The sequence below is a fragment of the Chiloscyllium plagiosum genome, chromosome 2 (assembly GCF_004010195.1).
Source record: "Chiloscyllium plagiosum isolate BGI_BamShark_2017 chromosome 2, ASM401019v2, whole genome shotgun sequence".
In the NCBI taxonomy this organism is placed as follows: Eukaryota; Metazoa; Chordata; class Chondrichthyes; order Orectolobiformes; family Hemiscylliidae; genus Chiloscyllium; species Chiloscyllium plagiosum.
The window spans coordinates 13748715-13765186 of record NC_057711.1 but is presented as its reverse complement, the minus strand read 5'-3'; the positions used below and the strand labels follow the sequence as shown (position 1 = coordinate 13765186).

General features: G+C 42.5%; 1 protein-coding gene across 4 annotated transcripts in view; it reads right to left on the bottom strand.

The window, feature by feature from the left end:
* The window catches only part of LOC122557088, a 73336-nt gene extending 69175 nt beyond the window's left edge, over nt 1–4161 (bottom strand). For all 4 annotated transcript variants that reach the window (XM_043704392.1, XM_043704401.1, XM_043704386.1 and 1 more), the window contains exon 1: nt 4061–4161. In XM_043704392.1, coding sequence (XP_043560327.1) covers nt 4061–4118 — 58 coding nt within the window. In that variant the 5' untranslated portion in view covers nt 4119–4161. The remainder of the gene's footprint in view (nt 1–4060) is intronic.
* Nucleotides 4162–16472: the final 12311 nt, after the last annotated feature.

Below are 16472 nucleotides of genomic sequence, written 5' to 3'. Positions count from 1 at the left end.
TGTAGAGGAGGCCGCATCGGGAGCAACGGATACAATAGATGATATTAGTGGATGTGCAGGTAAAACTTTGATGGATGTGGAAAGCTCCTTTGGGGCCTTGGATGGAGGTGAGGGAGGAGGTGTGGGCGCTGGTTTTACAGTTCCTGCGGTGGCAGGGGAAAGTGCCAGGATGGGAGGGTGGGTCGTAGGGGGGCGTGGACCTGACCAGGTAGTCACGGAGGGAACGGTCTTTGCGGGAGGCGGAGAGGGGTGGGGAGGGAAATATATCCCTGGTGGTGGGGTCTGTTTGGAGGTGGCGGAAATGTCGGCGGATGATTTGGTTTATGCGGAGGTTGGTAGGGTGGAAGGTGAGCACTAGGGGCGTTCTGTCCTTGTTGCGGTTGGGGGGGTTGGGTCTGAGGGCGGAGGTGCGGGATGTGGATGAGATGCGTTGGGGGGCATCTTTAACCACGTGGGAAGGGAAATTGCGGTCTCTAAAGAAGGAGGCCATTTGGTGTGTTCTGTGGTGGCACTGGTCCTCCTGGGAGCAGATCCGGCGGAGGCGGAGGAATTGGGAATATGGGATGGCATTTTTGCAAGAGGTAGGGTGGGAAGAGGTGTCATCCAGGTAGCTGTGGGAGTCGGTGGGTTTGTAAAAAATGTCAGTGTCAAGTCGGTCGTCATTAATGGAGATGGAGAGGTCTAGGAAGGGGAGGGAGGTGTCAGAGATGATCCAGGTAAATTTAAGGTCAGGGTGGAATGTGTTGGTGAAGTTGATGAATTGCTCAACCTCCTCGCGAGAGCACGAGGCGGCACCAATGCAGTTATCAATGTAGCGAAGGAAGAGGTGGGGAGTGGTCGAATTTAGACAGCTTAGGAGAGTCGGTAAAGAAGTGGCAGATGAAATACAACACGGGAAAGTGTGAGATAAAGCAGTATGGAAGGAAGAATAGAGGCATAGACTTTTTTCAAAATGTGGAGAAAGTTCAGAAAGCTGAAGTGTAAAGGGATTTGGGAGTTCTAATTCAGGTTTCTCTTCAGGTAAACTTGCAGGTTGAGTCAGTAGTTAGGAAGGCAAATGTTGTCATTCATCTTGAGGGGACTAGAATATAAAAGCAGCGATGTACTTCTGAGGCTCTATAAGGCTCTGGTCAGACCACATGTAAAATATTGTGAGCAATTTTAGGCCCCATACCTCAGCAAAGATGTATTGGTTCTGGAGCAGGTCCAGGGAAAGTTCACTAGAATGAGCCCAAGAATGAAAGGCTTAACATATGATGAACCCTTGAGGACTCTGGGACCATACTTGATGAGGGGGGATGTGATTGAAACTTTCAGAATACTGAATGGCCTGGACAGAGCAGATGTTGGGAAGGTGTTTCCATTTATAGGAGAGACTAGGAGCTGATGTCCCAGTCTTTACTCTAAGGGAAGACCTTTTAAAATGGAGATAAGGAGAAATATCTTTGGCCAGAGAGTGGTGAATCTCTGGAGTTCATTGCCACAGAAGGCTGTGGAGGCCAAGTCATTGAGTATATTTAAAACAGAGGTCGAGACGTTCTTGATTGCCATGGGGACTAAAGGTTATGGGGAGAAGGCTGGAAAATAGGTTTGAAAAACCTATCAGCCCTGATTGAATGGTGGAGCAGACTTGATGGGCTGAATGGCTTAATTTCTGCTCCTATGTCTTACGATCTTAAAATTCAAAACATTCACCACTCTCTGAGGAAAGAGATTTCTCCTCATCTCAGCCCTAACTGGCATCCCCTTCTTTATAAATTGTGTCACCAGTTTAAAGATTCCCCAAAGATGGTGGGATTTTCTATGAGGAGAGGTTGATTCAGCTGGGCCTGTATTCATTAGAGTTTATAAGAAAGAGAGGGGATCTGATTGAAATGTCAAAGAGTTGGACATATGAGATACAGGGAAGATGTTTCCCCTGGTTGGGGAGTCACTGTCTCAGGACATGGGGTTAACCATTTTGGATTGAAATGGGGAAACATTTTTTCATTCAAAGAGTGGCCAACGTGTGAGATTCACTACCACAGCAGGTTGAGGAGGCTGAGAATGTTCAATGAAAGAAATTGATACAGTTTTGGATATTAATGCTATCAAGGGGTTTGGAGAGAAAGTGAGAATATGGCATTGAGATAGAAGACCAACCAAGATCATATTGAATGGCGGAGAAGGCCAAATAGCCTACTCCTGCTCCTATTTTCTAGAGATTCATAACCAAAGAAACACCTCACCTACATGTATTTTGGTAAGTATTTTGCAAGTTTCAATGAGAGCACCATGTGCAATTACTCTCACTACACTGGAGGAAGGATGTGATTGCATTGGAGAGGGTGCTGAGGGGATTCACCAGAATGTTGCCTGGGATGGAGCAGTTTAGCTCTGAAGACAGACTGGACAAACTCGGGTTGGTTTATAGAGCAGAGTAGGCTGAGGAGGGGTTACCTGATAGATTATGAGGGGCATGGACAATGTGGATAGAACGTAACTGTTCCCCTTAGTTGAAGGGTCAGTAAAAAAGGAGCATAATTTCAAGGTGAAAGGCAGCAGATTCAGAGGGGTGTTTAAAGAAACAATTTTCACCCAGAGGGTGGTGATAATCTGGAATGCATTGTCCAGGAAGGTATCCCAACAGTGCAGAACAGGTCATTCAGCCCCTCAAATCCACACCAATCCTTCAAAGATCATCCCATCCAAACATCAACTCACTCACCTACCTACCCTATCCCTGCATTTCCTATGGCTAATCCACGTAACCTACACATCTTTGTGTCGATACTGCATACATTCATGTAGAACTCTGAGCTCAAAAACTGCATGAATTTATGTAAAACTCTGTTATCTCACTTTTTAGATTAGAATCAATCTAAACATCAGGTCATAGACAGAGAACACGGGGGCTAACACCTTCAACATATTGTCTAGCTATCACCATTGTCAACAGCTAACCCGAGAATGCAACTTTAAAAAAAAGGGTTTTGTGATTTACACATGAAAGAAATCAAACTCTCACTGTATTCTAACAGATGAAAGGCTTAACAGACAATCAATTCTTCAATGTATAATTTCAGTTACATCACACTGCAAATTTTTGCTATAAATTCTGTGTTATGATCGAGCCTTCCACAATCACCTGATGAAGGATCGTCGCTCCGAAAGCTAGTGTGCTTCCAATTAAACCTGTTGGACTATAACCTGGTGTCGTGTGGTTTTTAACTTTGTACACATCTTTGGACTCTGAAAGAAAACTGGGGCAACCGGACAAAACCAATGAAGAATGTGCAAACTCCGCACAAACGCTGCCAAAGGGTGAAATCAAACGCAGGACCCTGGTGCTGTGAAGCAGCACTGCTAACCGCTGAGCCACCATGTCGCCCTGTTGTTGAGGCAGGAAACCTCACAGCCTTTAAAAAATACATGCATAATCATTTGAAATGTCATAACATTCAAAGCGCTGGGCCAAGTGCAGGGAAGTGGCACTGGTGTAGATTTGGAGTAGTTTCTGTTGTTGGAGACTTGATGGGCCAAAGGGCCTCTTCTGTACTGTATAGTTCTGTGGTCCTTTGAGATCACCTCTCATTCTTTGAAACTCTTGAGAGTACAGACCCAGTTTGCCCACTTCAATCTTCATGGTACAGTCCCACCATCCTGTGAACAAGTCTGCTAAACCTTTGTTGCATTCCCTCTTTAGAAATAATATCCTTCCTGAGATAACAAATTTATACACTGTACACAGCATTCCAAGAATAGCCTTATCAGGTTTCTATATTATTGAAGCAACGCATCACTACTCCTGTGCTTAAATCCTTTTGGGACAACAGCTGACATTCCATCAACCTTTCTTATTGTTTTCTGCACCTGCATTTTACCCATCAGTCAGTTGTATTTGTTTCACAAGCAAACTGTTGCTGCTCAGTTGAGGAACAGCAACGAAAAAGAGCAAATATAGTGCTAAACAGTCCCAGGTTATGGAAACTTGAACTGTCAGCAGATGTGGTCATCAAGAAGGAGGGAATTGCAAGATTAATAAGAATAAATTTGAACAGTAAATATTACAAATACTTACTATGACCCCGAACTGAAACTGACATGAATGCAGAGAGCCAAAAATAGAGAGAATTCATTGTTAAGTCTTCAGACTGTAGTCCTTCTTGCCCACTGCTTCTTGTCTTTGTAACTCAGAAAAGAGAAGTTACTTCACTTCCTATGCAGCTGTCATGTATTTTAATGATTCATACACAATATGAACGATAATTGGGAAGTATCAGTGATTTAACTGCTGGAACTAACGTAAAAACCATTGTACATTGTGAAATACTCAGGCTATCAGTATTTCTGGCCTGGCCAGCATTTATTCCTCTTCCCCAATTGTCCTTGTAATGGAGGGCTAGGTAAATAGCCTTCCTAAACTGCTGTAGTCTCTGTGGTGCACAGACATCATGATTTGATTTGATTTATTGTGGTTATATGTACCTAATACACAGTGAAAATCTTTGTTTTGCGAACAGTACGGGCAGATCACAGCAAACAAGGACATACAGATCATAGGGCGCTTAGACATCGCGATGAAGGAGCTCCAGGATTTTGACCCAGTGACTTTTGCTATTTCAAAAATATCCTTTATTCATAAAACTGTCTTTATGTACATACATAGTCAGGATGGTGAGTGGTTTGAAGAGGAATCAACAGGTGGTGGTCCTCCTAGATGGCAGTGGTAATGGGTTTGGAATAACCTTGGTGAATCCTGCAGTGCATCTTGTAGATGGGAAACAGTCTTGCTACTGTGCCTCAATGGTGAAGGAACCTTATGTTAAAAGTGATGGATTTTGTTTATTAATTTGGGGAATGTGGGCATTGCTGGCTGGGCCAGCAGCCCATCCCCAGATGTCCTTGAGAAGCTGGTGCTGAACTGCCTTCTTGAACTGCTGCAATCTACTTCTTATGGGTTGACCCACAATGCTTTTAGGGAGGAGACTTTGTAGCGATTGATACAACTGAGTGGCTTGCTCGTCTATTTCAGATGGCAGATGAGAGTCAACCATAAGTAGTGAGTCACAAGTAGACCAAACTAGGTGAAGATGGCAGATTTCATAAAACCATAAAACAAAGGAGCAGAAATTAAGCCATTTAGCCCAACGAGTCTGCTCTGTCATTCAATCATGGCTAATATGTTTCTCAACCCTATTCTTCCACTTTCTTCTCGTAACCCTTGATCCCCTTGACAATCAAGAACCTATCTAGCTCTGTTTTAAATATATTCAATGACCTGGTCTCCAAAGCCTTCCATGGTAATGAATTCCATAGATTCACCACGTCTGGCTGAAGAAGTTTCTCCTTATCTCCATTCTAAAAGGTGTTCCCTTTTTTCTAAATTTGTGCCCTCAGGTCCTAGTTTTTCCTATCAATGGAAACATCTTCCCAACATCCACTCTGTTCGTGTTATTTAGTATTCTGTAAGTTTCAGTCAGGTCCCCCCTCATCCTTCTGAACTCCATCGAGTATAATCCCAGAGTCCTCAAACTTTCCTCAATGTGTTAAGCTTTTCATTCGTGGGACCATTCTCATGACCCTCCTCTGAACATGCTCCAAGGTCAGTACATCCTTCCTGATATATGGGGCCCAAAACTGCGCACAATACTCTAAATGTGGTCTGACCAGAGCCCTAGAGCCTCAGAAGTACATCCCTGCTTTTATAAACAAGTCCTCTCAAAATAAATGCCAACATTGCATTTGCCTTCCTAACTACTGACTCAGAGTCAAAGATTGTGGTGCTGGAAATGCACAGCCAGTCAGGTAGAATCCGAGGAGCGGGAGAATCGGCATTTCGAACATAAGCTCTTCACCAGGAATACTCAAAGCGTTGACTCTCCTGCTCCTCGGGTGCCGGCTGACCAGCTGTGCTTTTCCAGCACCACACTTTTTGACTCCAATCTCCAGCATCTGCAGTCCTCAATTTCTCCTAACTAATGATTCAATGTGCAAGTTTTCCTTGAAAGAATCCGGGACTAGAACTCTCTTGTTTCTTTGCACTTCAGACTTCTTAAATTTCTCCCCATTTAGAAAATTGTCCATTTCTCTATTATTCGTACTAAAGTGCATCACCTCATAATTTCCCACGTGGTTCATCTGCCACTTCTTTGCCCACTCTCCTAATCTGTCCAAATCCTTCTGCAGCCTCCCCACCTCCGCAATTCCTCTACCTCTACCTATCTTTGTATCATCTGCAAACCTAACCAGAATGCCCTCAGTTCCTTCATCTGCATCATTAATGTATAAACTGAAAAGTTGTGGTCCCAACACTGAACACACTTGTGTTGCTGTCCTGAGAAGGACCCTATTATCTCCTCTCTGCTTTCTGCCAAACAGCCAAGCTTCTATCCGTGCTAACACTTTGCCTCTAACACCCATGGGCCCTTATCTTACTCATCAGCCTCCTGTGTGGCACCTTGTCAAAGCCCTTCTTGAAGTCCAGGTCAATAACATCCATTAGCTGTCCTTGGTCTAACCTACTCATCAAAGAACTCTAGCAGATTGCCTTTCCTGAAAGACATGAGTAAGCCAGATGAGTTTTCCTGACAATTAACAATGGTTTCACAGTTATTAGTAGAATCTTAATTCCAGACATTTTTTATTGAATTTAAATTCCACCATCTGCCATATTCGAACCCAAGTCTCCAGCTGAGTTTCTGGATTAATAGCCTAGCATTAAAACTACCAGGCCATCACCTCCTGTTTAGGTGCCAATCAAGTGGGATTTTTGCCATTCCTGAACATCTTGAGCATCATTGAATGTACCTTTACACTTGTGACTTGTTCCTTGTAAATGGTGGACAGTCTTTGAGTCAGGTGAGTTGCTGGACATAGATTCCCCAGCCTCTGGGCTGCATTTGTACTCATAGCTTTCATGCTGACTGGTCTGTTTCTGGCTACTGCTAAATTCAGTGATGGTAATGCCATTTAACATCAAGGGAGATGGCTAGATTCTCCTTTGTTGGAGGTGGTTATTGACTGATAGTGAATGTTGTCCAGGTCATACTGTATATGTGCAAAAACCCCTTCAGTATCTGAGGATTCAGAAACAGCACTGAACATTGTGCAATCATCAGCTAACATTAGCACTTTTGACCTTATGGTGAAGTAACTGAAGATGATTGGGCCAAGGTCACTACCCTGAGGAACTGCTATGGACTTAAGTTACTGACCTCCAACAATCACAGCCATCTTCCTTTGTGCTGGGTCTCAGTCAAATCAGTGGAGAATTTTCCTTGATTCCCATCAACTCTTTTTTTTCTCTAGGGCTCCTTGGATGCTGCATCAAGTTTTGCTTTCACTGTAATTTTCATCAGACTGTAACTCTTGAGGCAACAGTTTCTCTTTCACTGTAAATATCAGTCACTCCTGGGGCATGTAAAAAGAATGGGTAAGATATGTAATAAAATATCACCTTCATGCTCCCATCAAACATGCCAGGAATATGTACAGTTGGGGTAATAGATTACTTACAGAGTAGATTATATACTTACATCTATATATTATTCGAAACAGCATTAATCTGCTGGAAACTGTCCGGTGTATTTACAAGCAGTGAGTTCAAGGGCTGTATCTTGTGCTTCTTTTGAGCTAAGTGATAGTTTATTTGAGTTTCATGGAAGGATTCTCAACATGAAGACCAGTGAGATCTCTCTCCATATAGAACATAGAATTGTAGAGCCCCGCAATGGCCCTTCGGTCCATGATGTTGTGCCAAATGTGATATCAAATTAAACTAATCCCTTCTGCCTCCCTTTGGTCCATATCCGTCCATTCCTTGCATACTCATGTGCTTATCTAAAAGTCTCTGATGAAACCTGTCCAATTAACTACCTACCTCTCCCCCAAGACTCCCTTCTCACTCAATTCTAACCCTGTCTACCATGACTGTTCCCAATACAACTCACCAGCATCCCAGGCACTGGTGACATAGAACACAGACCATAGAACGTTACAGCGCAGTACAGATCCTTCGGCCTTTGATGTTGCACCGACCTGTGAAACCAATCTGAAGCCCCTCTAACCTACACTATTCCATTTTCATCCATATGTTTATCCAATGACCATTTAAAAGCCCTTCAAGTTGGCTAGTCTGCTATTGTTACAGGCAGAGCATTCCACACCCCTACTACTCTCTGAGTAAAGAAACTACCTCTGACATCTGCCCTTTATCTATCATCCCTCAATTTAAAGCTATGTCCCCTCATGCTAGCCATCACCATCCAAGGAAAAAGGATCTCACTGTCTACCCTATCTAATCCTTTGATTATCTTATATGTCTCAATTAAGTCACCTCTCAATCTACTTTTCTCTAACAAAAACAGCTTCAAATCCCTCAGCCTTTCCTCATAAGATGTTCCCCCCATACCAGGCAACATCCTAGTAAATCTCCTCTGAAACCATTCCAAAGTGTTCACATCCTTCCTATAATGTGGTGACCCGAACTGTACACAATACTCTAAATGTGGCCGCACCAGAGCTTTGTACAGCTGCAGCATGACCTCATGGCCCCAAAACTCAATTCCTCTACCAATAAAAGCTAACATACCATATGCCTTCTTAACAACCCTAACAATCTGGGTAGCAACTTTCAGGGATCAGGGATCTATTACATAGACACTGAGACCTCTCTGCTCGACTACACTACCAAGAATCTTACCATTAGCCCAGAACTCTGTACTCCTGTTGCTCCTTCCAAAGTGAATCACCTCACACTTTTCCGCATTAAACTCCATTTGCCACTTCTCAGCCCAGCTCTGCAGCTTATCTATGTCCCTCTGTAACCTGCAACATCCTTCAGCACTATCCAGAACTTCACCAAACTCACTAGCGTCTGCAAATTTATGAACCCATTCTTCTACACCCTCACCCAGGTCGTTTATAAAAATGACAAATAGCAGTGGCCCCAAAACAGATCCTTGCGGTACACCACTATTAACTGAACACTAGCATGAATATTTCCCATCAACCATCACCCTCTGTCTTCTTTCAGCTCGCCAATTTCTGATCCAAACCGCTAAATCACCCTCAATCTGTATTATGTGCAATAGTCTACCATGGAAAACCTTATCAAATGCCTGACTGAAATGCATATACACCACATCAACCACTTTACCTCATCCACCTGTTTGGTCACCTTCTCTAGGAACTCATTAAGTTTTGTAAGGCACGACCTACCCTTCACAAGACCATGTTGATTATCCCTAATCAACTTGTTCCTTTCCAGATGATTATAAATCCTATCCCTTATAATCTTTTCCAACACTTTACCTACAACCAAAGTAAGGTTCACTGGTCTATAATTATCAGGGTTGTCTGTACTCACCTTCTTAGACAAGGGATTAGCATTTGCTATCTCCAGTCTTTTGGCACAATTCCTGTAGACAATGATGACATAAAGTTCAAAGCCAAAAGGCTCTGCAATCTCATTCCTGGCATCCCAGAGAATTCTAGGATAAATCCCATCCAGCCCTGGGGACTTATCTATTTTCACACTTTTCAGATTTGCTAACACCTCCTCCTTGTGAACCTCAATCCCATCTAGTCTAGTAGCCTGTGTCTCAGTAATCTCCTCAACAACATTGCCTTTTTCCAGTGTGAATACTGACAAAAAATATTCATCTAGTGCTTCTCCTATCTCCTCGGACTCCATGCATAACTTCCCACTACTGTCCTTGATTGCCCCTAATCTTTCTCTAGTCAATCTTTTATTCCTGGTAAACGTATAGAAAGCTTCAGGGTTTTCCTTGATCCTACGTGCCAAACTTGTAATTCTCGAACACTCTAACTGAGCCTTCATGTCTCATCCTAACATAAGCCTTCTTCTTCTTCTTGACAAGAGATTCAACTTCCTTAGTAAACCATGGCTCTCTTGTTCAACCACTTCCTCCCTGCCTGACAGGTACATATTTATCAAGGATCCATATTTCAATTGTGCCCACCCCTAGCAGTTTCCTTACCCATCCTGTGCATCCTAAATCTTGCCTAATCGCATCATAATTGCCTTTCCCCCCAGCTGTAACTCTTGCCCTGTGGTACATACCTATCCCTACCCATCGCCAAAGTAAACATAACCTAATGTGGTCACTATCACCAAAGTGCTCACCTACCTCCAAATCTAACACCTGGCCAGGTTTATTACCCAGTACCAAATCCAATGTGGCCTCACTCCTTGTTGGCTTGTCTACATACTGTGTCAGGAAATCCTCCTGCACAAATGCTGAACCATCTAAAGTACTTTTACAGTATATTTCCAGTCAATATTTAGAAAGTTAAGGTTCCCTATAACAACTACCATGTTCCTCTCGCTCCTTGCCAGAATCATCTTTGCTATCCTTTCCTCTACATCTCTGGAATTGTTAAAATGCTGTCAGACACATAGCAAATACTGTCAATGCCCTGCACTGTACCTAATATTTGCCCAGATATGGCAGACAAGGAAAAATTACTGACCCATTCCCTGTGGACAGGAACATGGACGTCCTGGTAGACAGGGTAGTGCAGAGGCAAAATGTCTTTTTCACCCATGACAAGTAGAGGATGTCACCACACCAGAACTTGACCCCAGTCAGTGCAGTCACAGCCACATAAAGGAATACCCAGCACTGAAGGAAGAGGTAAGGAGCACATTCAGTGTGAATGAGACTTCAGCACAGCGAGAGAAAGGACAAGTGAATGAAGTATGGAAATTTAGTTCAGGTAGAAATTAGGTGCAAAGGGAGCCAGAGGCAATTTCACTAAGGTTTATTGCAAGAAGTAAACTTTCCAGAGTAAGAGATAAGTGGGAGTGGATACAAAGTGTGGATCGGGAGGCCAACCTTTAATAAACCAGTCACAAACCACAGCATGTGCAATTCCAGGTAAGAAGCAATGGTGACCTAGACTCATGAACATGGTCAAGATTAGAGTGGTGCTGGAAAAGCACAGCAGGTCAGGCAGCATCCAAGGAGCAGGAAAATCAACATTTCAGGCATACGCCCTTCATCAAGAATGGTGCCTGAAATGTCGATTTTCCCGATCCTCGGATGTTCCAGTACTTTTCCAGCATCACTCTAATCTTGACTCTGATCTCCAGCATCTGCAGTTCTCACTTTCGCCCTGGAGTCATGAACATATCTGGTCTTAAAATAAAAGTAAGATCTTCATTGTTATTTTTAGTTTTCCTTAAAAACAAATCTGGTTAATTATGACATTGATGCTGTGATTCCAATAAAATGTAAAGAGCAGAAAATTGAAAGCTTTTAATTTCTGAATGAAATCAAATAAGATATTGTTGGCAGGACAGAAGATATGTTGCTGCTGCAGCATGTGGAAATTGCTGAACACCAATGTGATCCAAGGGGAACACATCTGTGGTAAGTGTTTGCAGCTCAAGTTGAGGAACTGGAGTCTGGGCTGCAGACAATGCACCACATCAGGGTAGGGAAAGGTTACCTGGATACTTTGGTCCAGAGAGAGTTCATATCCCTCAGACAAGGTAATTCAAATCCGATCTGTGATCAGGGACAGTTAGGTAAGAGCAGATAAGGCAGGTATGAGGATCCAGTGAGGTGCAATTGAGAAGCCTCATCCCCTGCAATTATCCAACAATAATGAGGTTCTAGCAAACTGGGTGAATTGACCATAGTGCTTGGTGCAGTGAGCCATTCAAGCACTAGGAGGAAACAGAAATATAGTAATGGTAGAGAACTGTATAATTAGAGGGATAGATGCTGTTCTCTAGAGCCATTGGTGTGAGTCCAAAAAGCTATGCTGTTTAGGGGTGGAGAAGAACATGAGGAGGGATCAAGCTGTCATCATCCGCATTGGCACTAGCAACATTAATCAGACTAGAAAGGATGTTATCAGTTAGGAGTTAAATTAAAAGGCAGAACTTCTAAAGTGATAATATCTAGATTACTATCTGAGCCATGGACAAACTGGCATAGGGTAAATAGTGTCAAGACGTTACCTGCATGACCCAAAGATTGGTGTGGGTGGAATGGGATTTAGTTCCAGGGTTACTGACACCAGTACTGGAGTAGCAGAGAGCTGTAGTATAGGTTGGGGGGTGGTGGAGGTGGATGATGGTGTTGGAACAATGTCCTATTACTCCTGGGCCATAAAGGGAGCTTTGAGCTAATTAGAGACAGGGAGAACTTGAAAAGCAATAAGATATGGGAGCGTTATAGGGTAGCTATTAGGTGTAAGGACTGTGCCTTCTTATCTTTGCTTCTTCAACATTGTGGACTGCAATGTTGCATTGGATAATGATATCCAGAATGGGACAGGATGGGACAGAGATAGAAAACCAACAGTAAAAAGAGTTAAAGGAAGAAAGGTGCAGAAAATTGATTACGAAAGTAAATTTTCAAGAATGATAAAACAAACAGCAAGACTTTCTACTGACCTACAGAAAGGAAGAGAGTAGCAAAAGTGAGTGTGGGATTCTTGGAGGATGCCTTTGGATAATTATTAACATGGAACAGGGAAACCTCAGATAAAACAATATTTCACATTGGTCTTCACATTGGAGAACACTTTAAATATCCCAAAGATATCAGATGAAAAAGATGCCAATCGGAGAAAATGTGTTCTAACCGTCTTTACCACGAGGGCCGAAGTACAGTATTTGACAAACAGATGGGACCTGAGGCAGACAGATCACCAGGACCCAATGGCCCACATCCAAGGGTATTAAAAGAAGTGGCTGCAGGGACAGTAGAGTCTTTGGTCAAAGCATTCCAGAGTACACTGCATTCCAGGGGAGTTCCAGCAGATTGGAAAACTGTGAATGTGACCCCCCCACCCAGACCCCTTTCAAGAATAGAGGAAGACAAAGCATTAAATTATAAAGACAAAGACAAAAAGCAGCACTATACAGAAACTAAAAACTTTTTTGCCCCTAAGCAACACATATCCCCTATTCATCCATCTAGATGTCTCTTCAACATTGCTATTATAGCCCTTATCACCTCCTCTGGCTGCACATTCCAGGCATTTACTGCCTTCTGTGCAAAACATCTACCTCTCACACCTCCTTTCAACTCTCCTCTTAAACCCTTAAACCTATGTCCCCCTAGTAACTGATATTTCTACCCTGGGAAGAAGACTCTGCGCCTCTCATAATTTTGTGAACTTCTTTCAGGTCACCCCTGAAGGTTTGTCCAATCTCTCCTGATAGCTAAAACCCTCCAAACCAGGCAACACTCTGGAAAACATTCTCTATACCCTTTCTGATGTTTCCACATTCTTCTGGCAGTCTGCTAACCAGGACTGGACACAATATTCCAAATGCAGCCCAACTAACTCTCTGTAAACTGCAAAATGACTTGCCAATTTTTATATTCTTGAGTCCTGACCGATGAAGACAAACGTGCCACACACTTTCTTGACCATCCTTATTCAATTGGGTTGCTATTTTCAGAGAACTGTGGACCTATATGCCTAAATCCCTCTGTGTGTTAATGCTTCAAAGAGTTCTTCCATTTACTGTATACGTCTCTCCTGCAATAGACCTTCTAAAATGTATCACCTCACATTTGTCCAGATTATATTAATGAGTTAACAGCACAAATACAGGCAAATGGTTATGGTTTGGTGGCAATTACTAAGACGTGGTTGCAGGGAGATAGGTTTGGGAATTGAAGGTCTAAGAGTACTCAGTGCTTCAGAGAGATGTTTCCAAAAAAAAAAAGAGGTGGTGTAGCCTTTTTAATAAAGGAAAAGATCAGTACTGCAGTAAGAAATTATGAGAAATGTAGTGAGAAATCAGCACTGGAGATCAAGCACTGAAGAATCTGTCTGTAAGAAATAGCAAGGGAAAGAAGTCCCTGGTGGGAGTCCTCAAACACTAGTCACACAGTGGGGCACAGCATAATGGGGTGACACTTTGCCTTTAAAAGAGATGTGCTCTGTTCTGTTCCTCTTGCAGAGTGTTGTAGTCACCCTGATACCAAGATGCCTTCTCCAGGCAAGCAGAATAAATTGTTTTGCTTTTTTTAAAAAAAAATGAGACAAAAGAATCATGAGTGCGCAGGGCCAGGGTTCACACAAGCCCAAGAAGGTTTTTAGTTTTACTTTTAGTTACTTAAAGGTTTTCGCTGGCTGCTGAAACCAAAAGCTTGAGTTTTCTGCTGTGAGAGTCTTAGACAGTGAGACTTCATCTTAAAAATCAAAAGGGGCAGATGGTTTCTTTCAGGATTTCAGTCTGCTGGACTAGAGAAAGATAATGCCTGAGAATAAAACTGTTTTGTTAAATTGCCTTGGCAAGGGTGCGTTTATGGGATGTACCAACATTGGAACAGTTAATGATATATTATCTTGTTAAGTATTTAAATAAAGTTAAAGTTATGTCAGGTTTTTTTTGTATTTAACTGTGTTGTCGGAATAAAGTGTGTGTGCTTCAAGCCTAGCGGTGAACCAATCAAATTACATCTGGAACACAGTGCCTTATCCGTGCCTTTAAATAATATGAAAGTTAGTGCCGAGGCTTTCTCTTTACTACATTTTGGTGGGGTGGTGGGGTGATCTGGTCTGGTCCATAACAAAATTGGGGGTTTGTGTGCAATCAAAATCTCTGATTCTATGTTGGGTTTAGGATTATTGGACTTTGGGTGTTGCATCTGATTGGTTTAAATAGAGTGTGGTTTGTGTAATAAAGGTTCTATCAATCATTAAGAGTTTCCTGTGGCTGCAAAAAGTCACTTGGGTGAGGCAAAGCTTTCTGAAGAGACAGGCAAACTAAAGTTGGAACTGCCTGTGTCTGTGCAGAAAGGGGAGATCATTGTAGCAACATTTCAGCATTTACAATTGCCTCGAATGCAATCAGGATTATTGGTAATGACTAACATTCAATTGCAAATGGAGCAGATTGAATCAGAGGCAATGGCAATGGATAAAAGAGAAGGCAAATTGCAGCAGAACAAAGAACAAAAGAATTACTATGAAAACAAAATGAAACAATTTGAGTTCTGATTGAAAGCGGAAGGAAAAGAAAAGGAAAGAATAGCCCGATCAGAAGAAAGGGATAAAGAGAGAAATTTTGATTTCAGAAGTTGGCATTGAAAAGTGAAAGCCATAGAGTCACAGAGTCATACAGCACGGAAACAGACTGGAGGCGACCCTTCAGTCTAACCAGTTCATGCCGAAAATAATCCCAAACTAAACTAATCCCACCTACCTGCTCCTGGCCACATCCCTCCAAAGCTTTCCTATCCATATACTTACCAAAAAAGTCGACTTACAATGGCAGAGGTAAAGTTAAACGGTGGGAGCAGTGATGAGGACAGTGATGAACAGTGAACCCATTGTAGCCAAAGGCCTGGTGGGTATCTGTTTAAATATGTTCAAACATTGTTAAGGTTCAACGGGAAGGATATAGAAATCTTTTCCATTTCCATAAGACCATAAGACATAGCAGCAGAAATTAGGCCATTCAGCCCATCAAGCCTGCTCCGCCATTTGATCATGACTGATAAGTTTCTCAACCCCGTTCTCCTGCTTTCTCCCCATAACCCTTGATCCCCTTGATACTCAAGAATCTATTTCTGTTTTAAATAGACTCAATGACCTGGCCTCCACAGCCTTCTGTGGCAATGAAACAGCCAGTGACTATGTGGTAATTGTTGATCCAAACAAATTTGGTAGGTAGAGCTGGTCAGGTGTTTACATCACTATCAGACGGGGTCCCTGGGAAGTATCATGAAATGAAAAAAAAAGTCCATACGAATTAGTGCCAGAAGCCTACAGACAACATTTTAGGAAGCAAAGGAGAGAACTTGGTTAAATGTACATGATATGTGAAAAGATCAAAACAGAGTAATTTTGATAGGTGGATATGTACATTGAAAATAGTCCTATGATGGTCTTAGAGGGCCTGTTATCTTGGAGTGGTTCAAAAATTCACTGCCTGAAGTAGAGATAACTCATGTTGAAGAGTAGAGAATTAAAACTGCAAGGTTAGCAGTAGAATTGGCAACTGATTAGGAGTTGGTTTATAATCAAAGTTTGTCTTATCACCAGAGTTGATCAGGGACCTCGAAGTGAAGGAGCCATTAGGAGGTAGTGACCATAATACAATAAGCTTCAATCTGCAATTTGAAAGGGAGAGGGTACAATCGGTAGTGACAATATTTCAGTTGAATAAAGGGAAATATGGAGCTATGAGGGAGGAGCTGCCCAAAGTTCAATGGTGCAATACCTTAGCAGGGATGACAGTGGAGGAACAATGGCGGATATTTCTGGGTATAATGCAGAAGATGCAGGATCAGTTCATTCCAAAAAGGAAGAAAGATCCTAGGAGGAGGCAGGGGTGGCCGTGGCTGACGAGGGAAGTTAAGAAACATATAAAGCCAAAAGAGAAAAAGTATAACATAGCAAAGATAAGTGGGAAAACGGAGGACTGGGAAGCTTTTAAAGAACAACAGAAGATTACTAAGAAGGAAATATGCAGAGAAAAAATGAGGTAC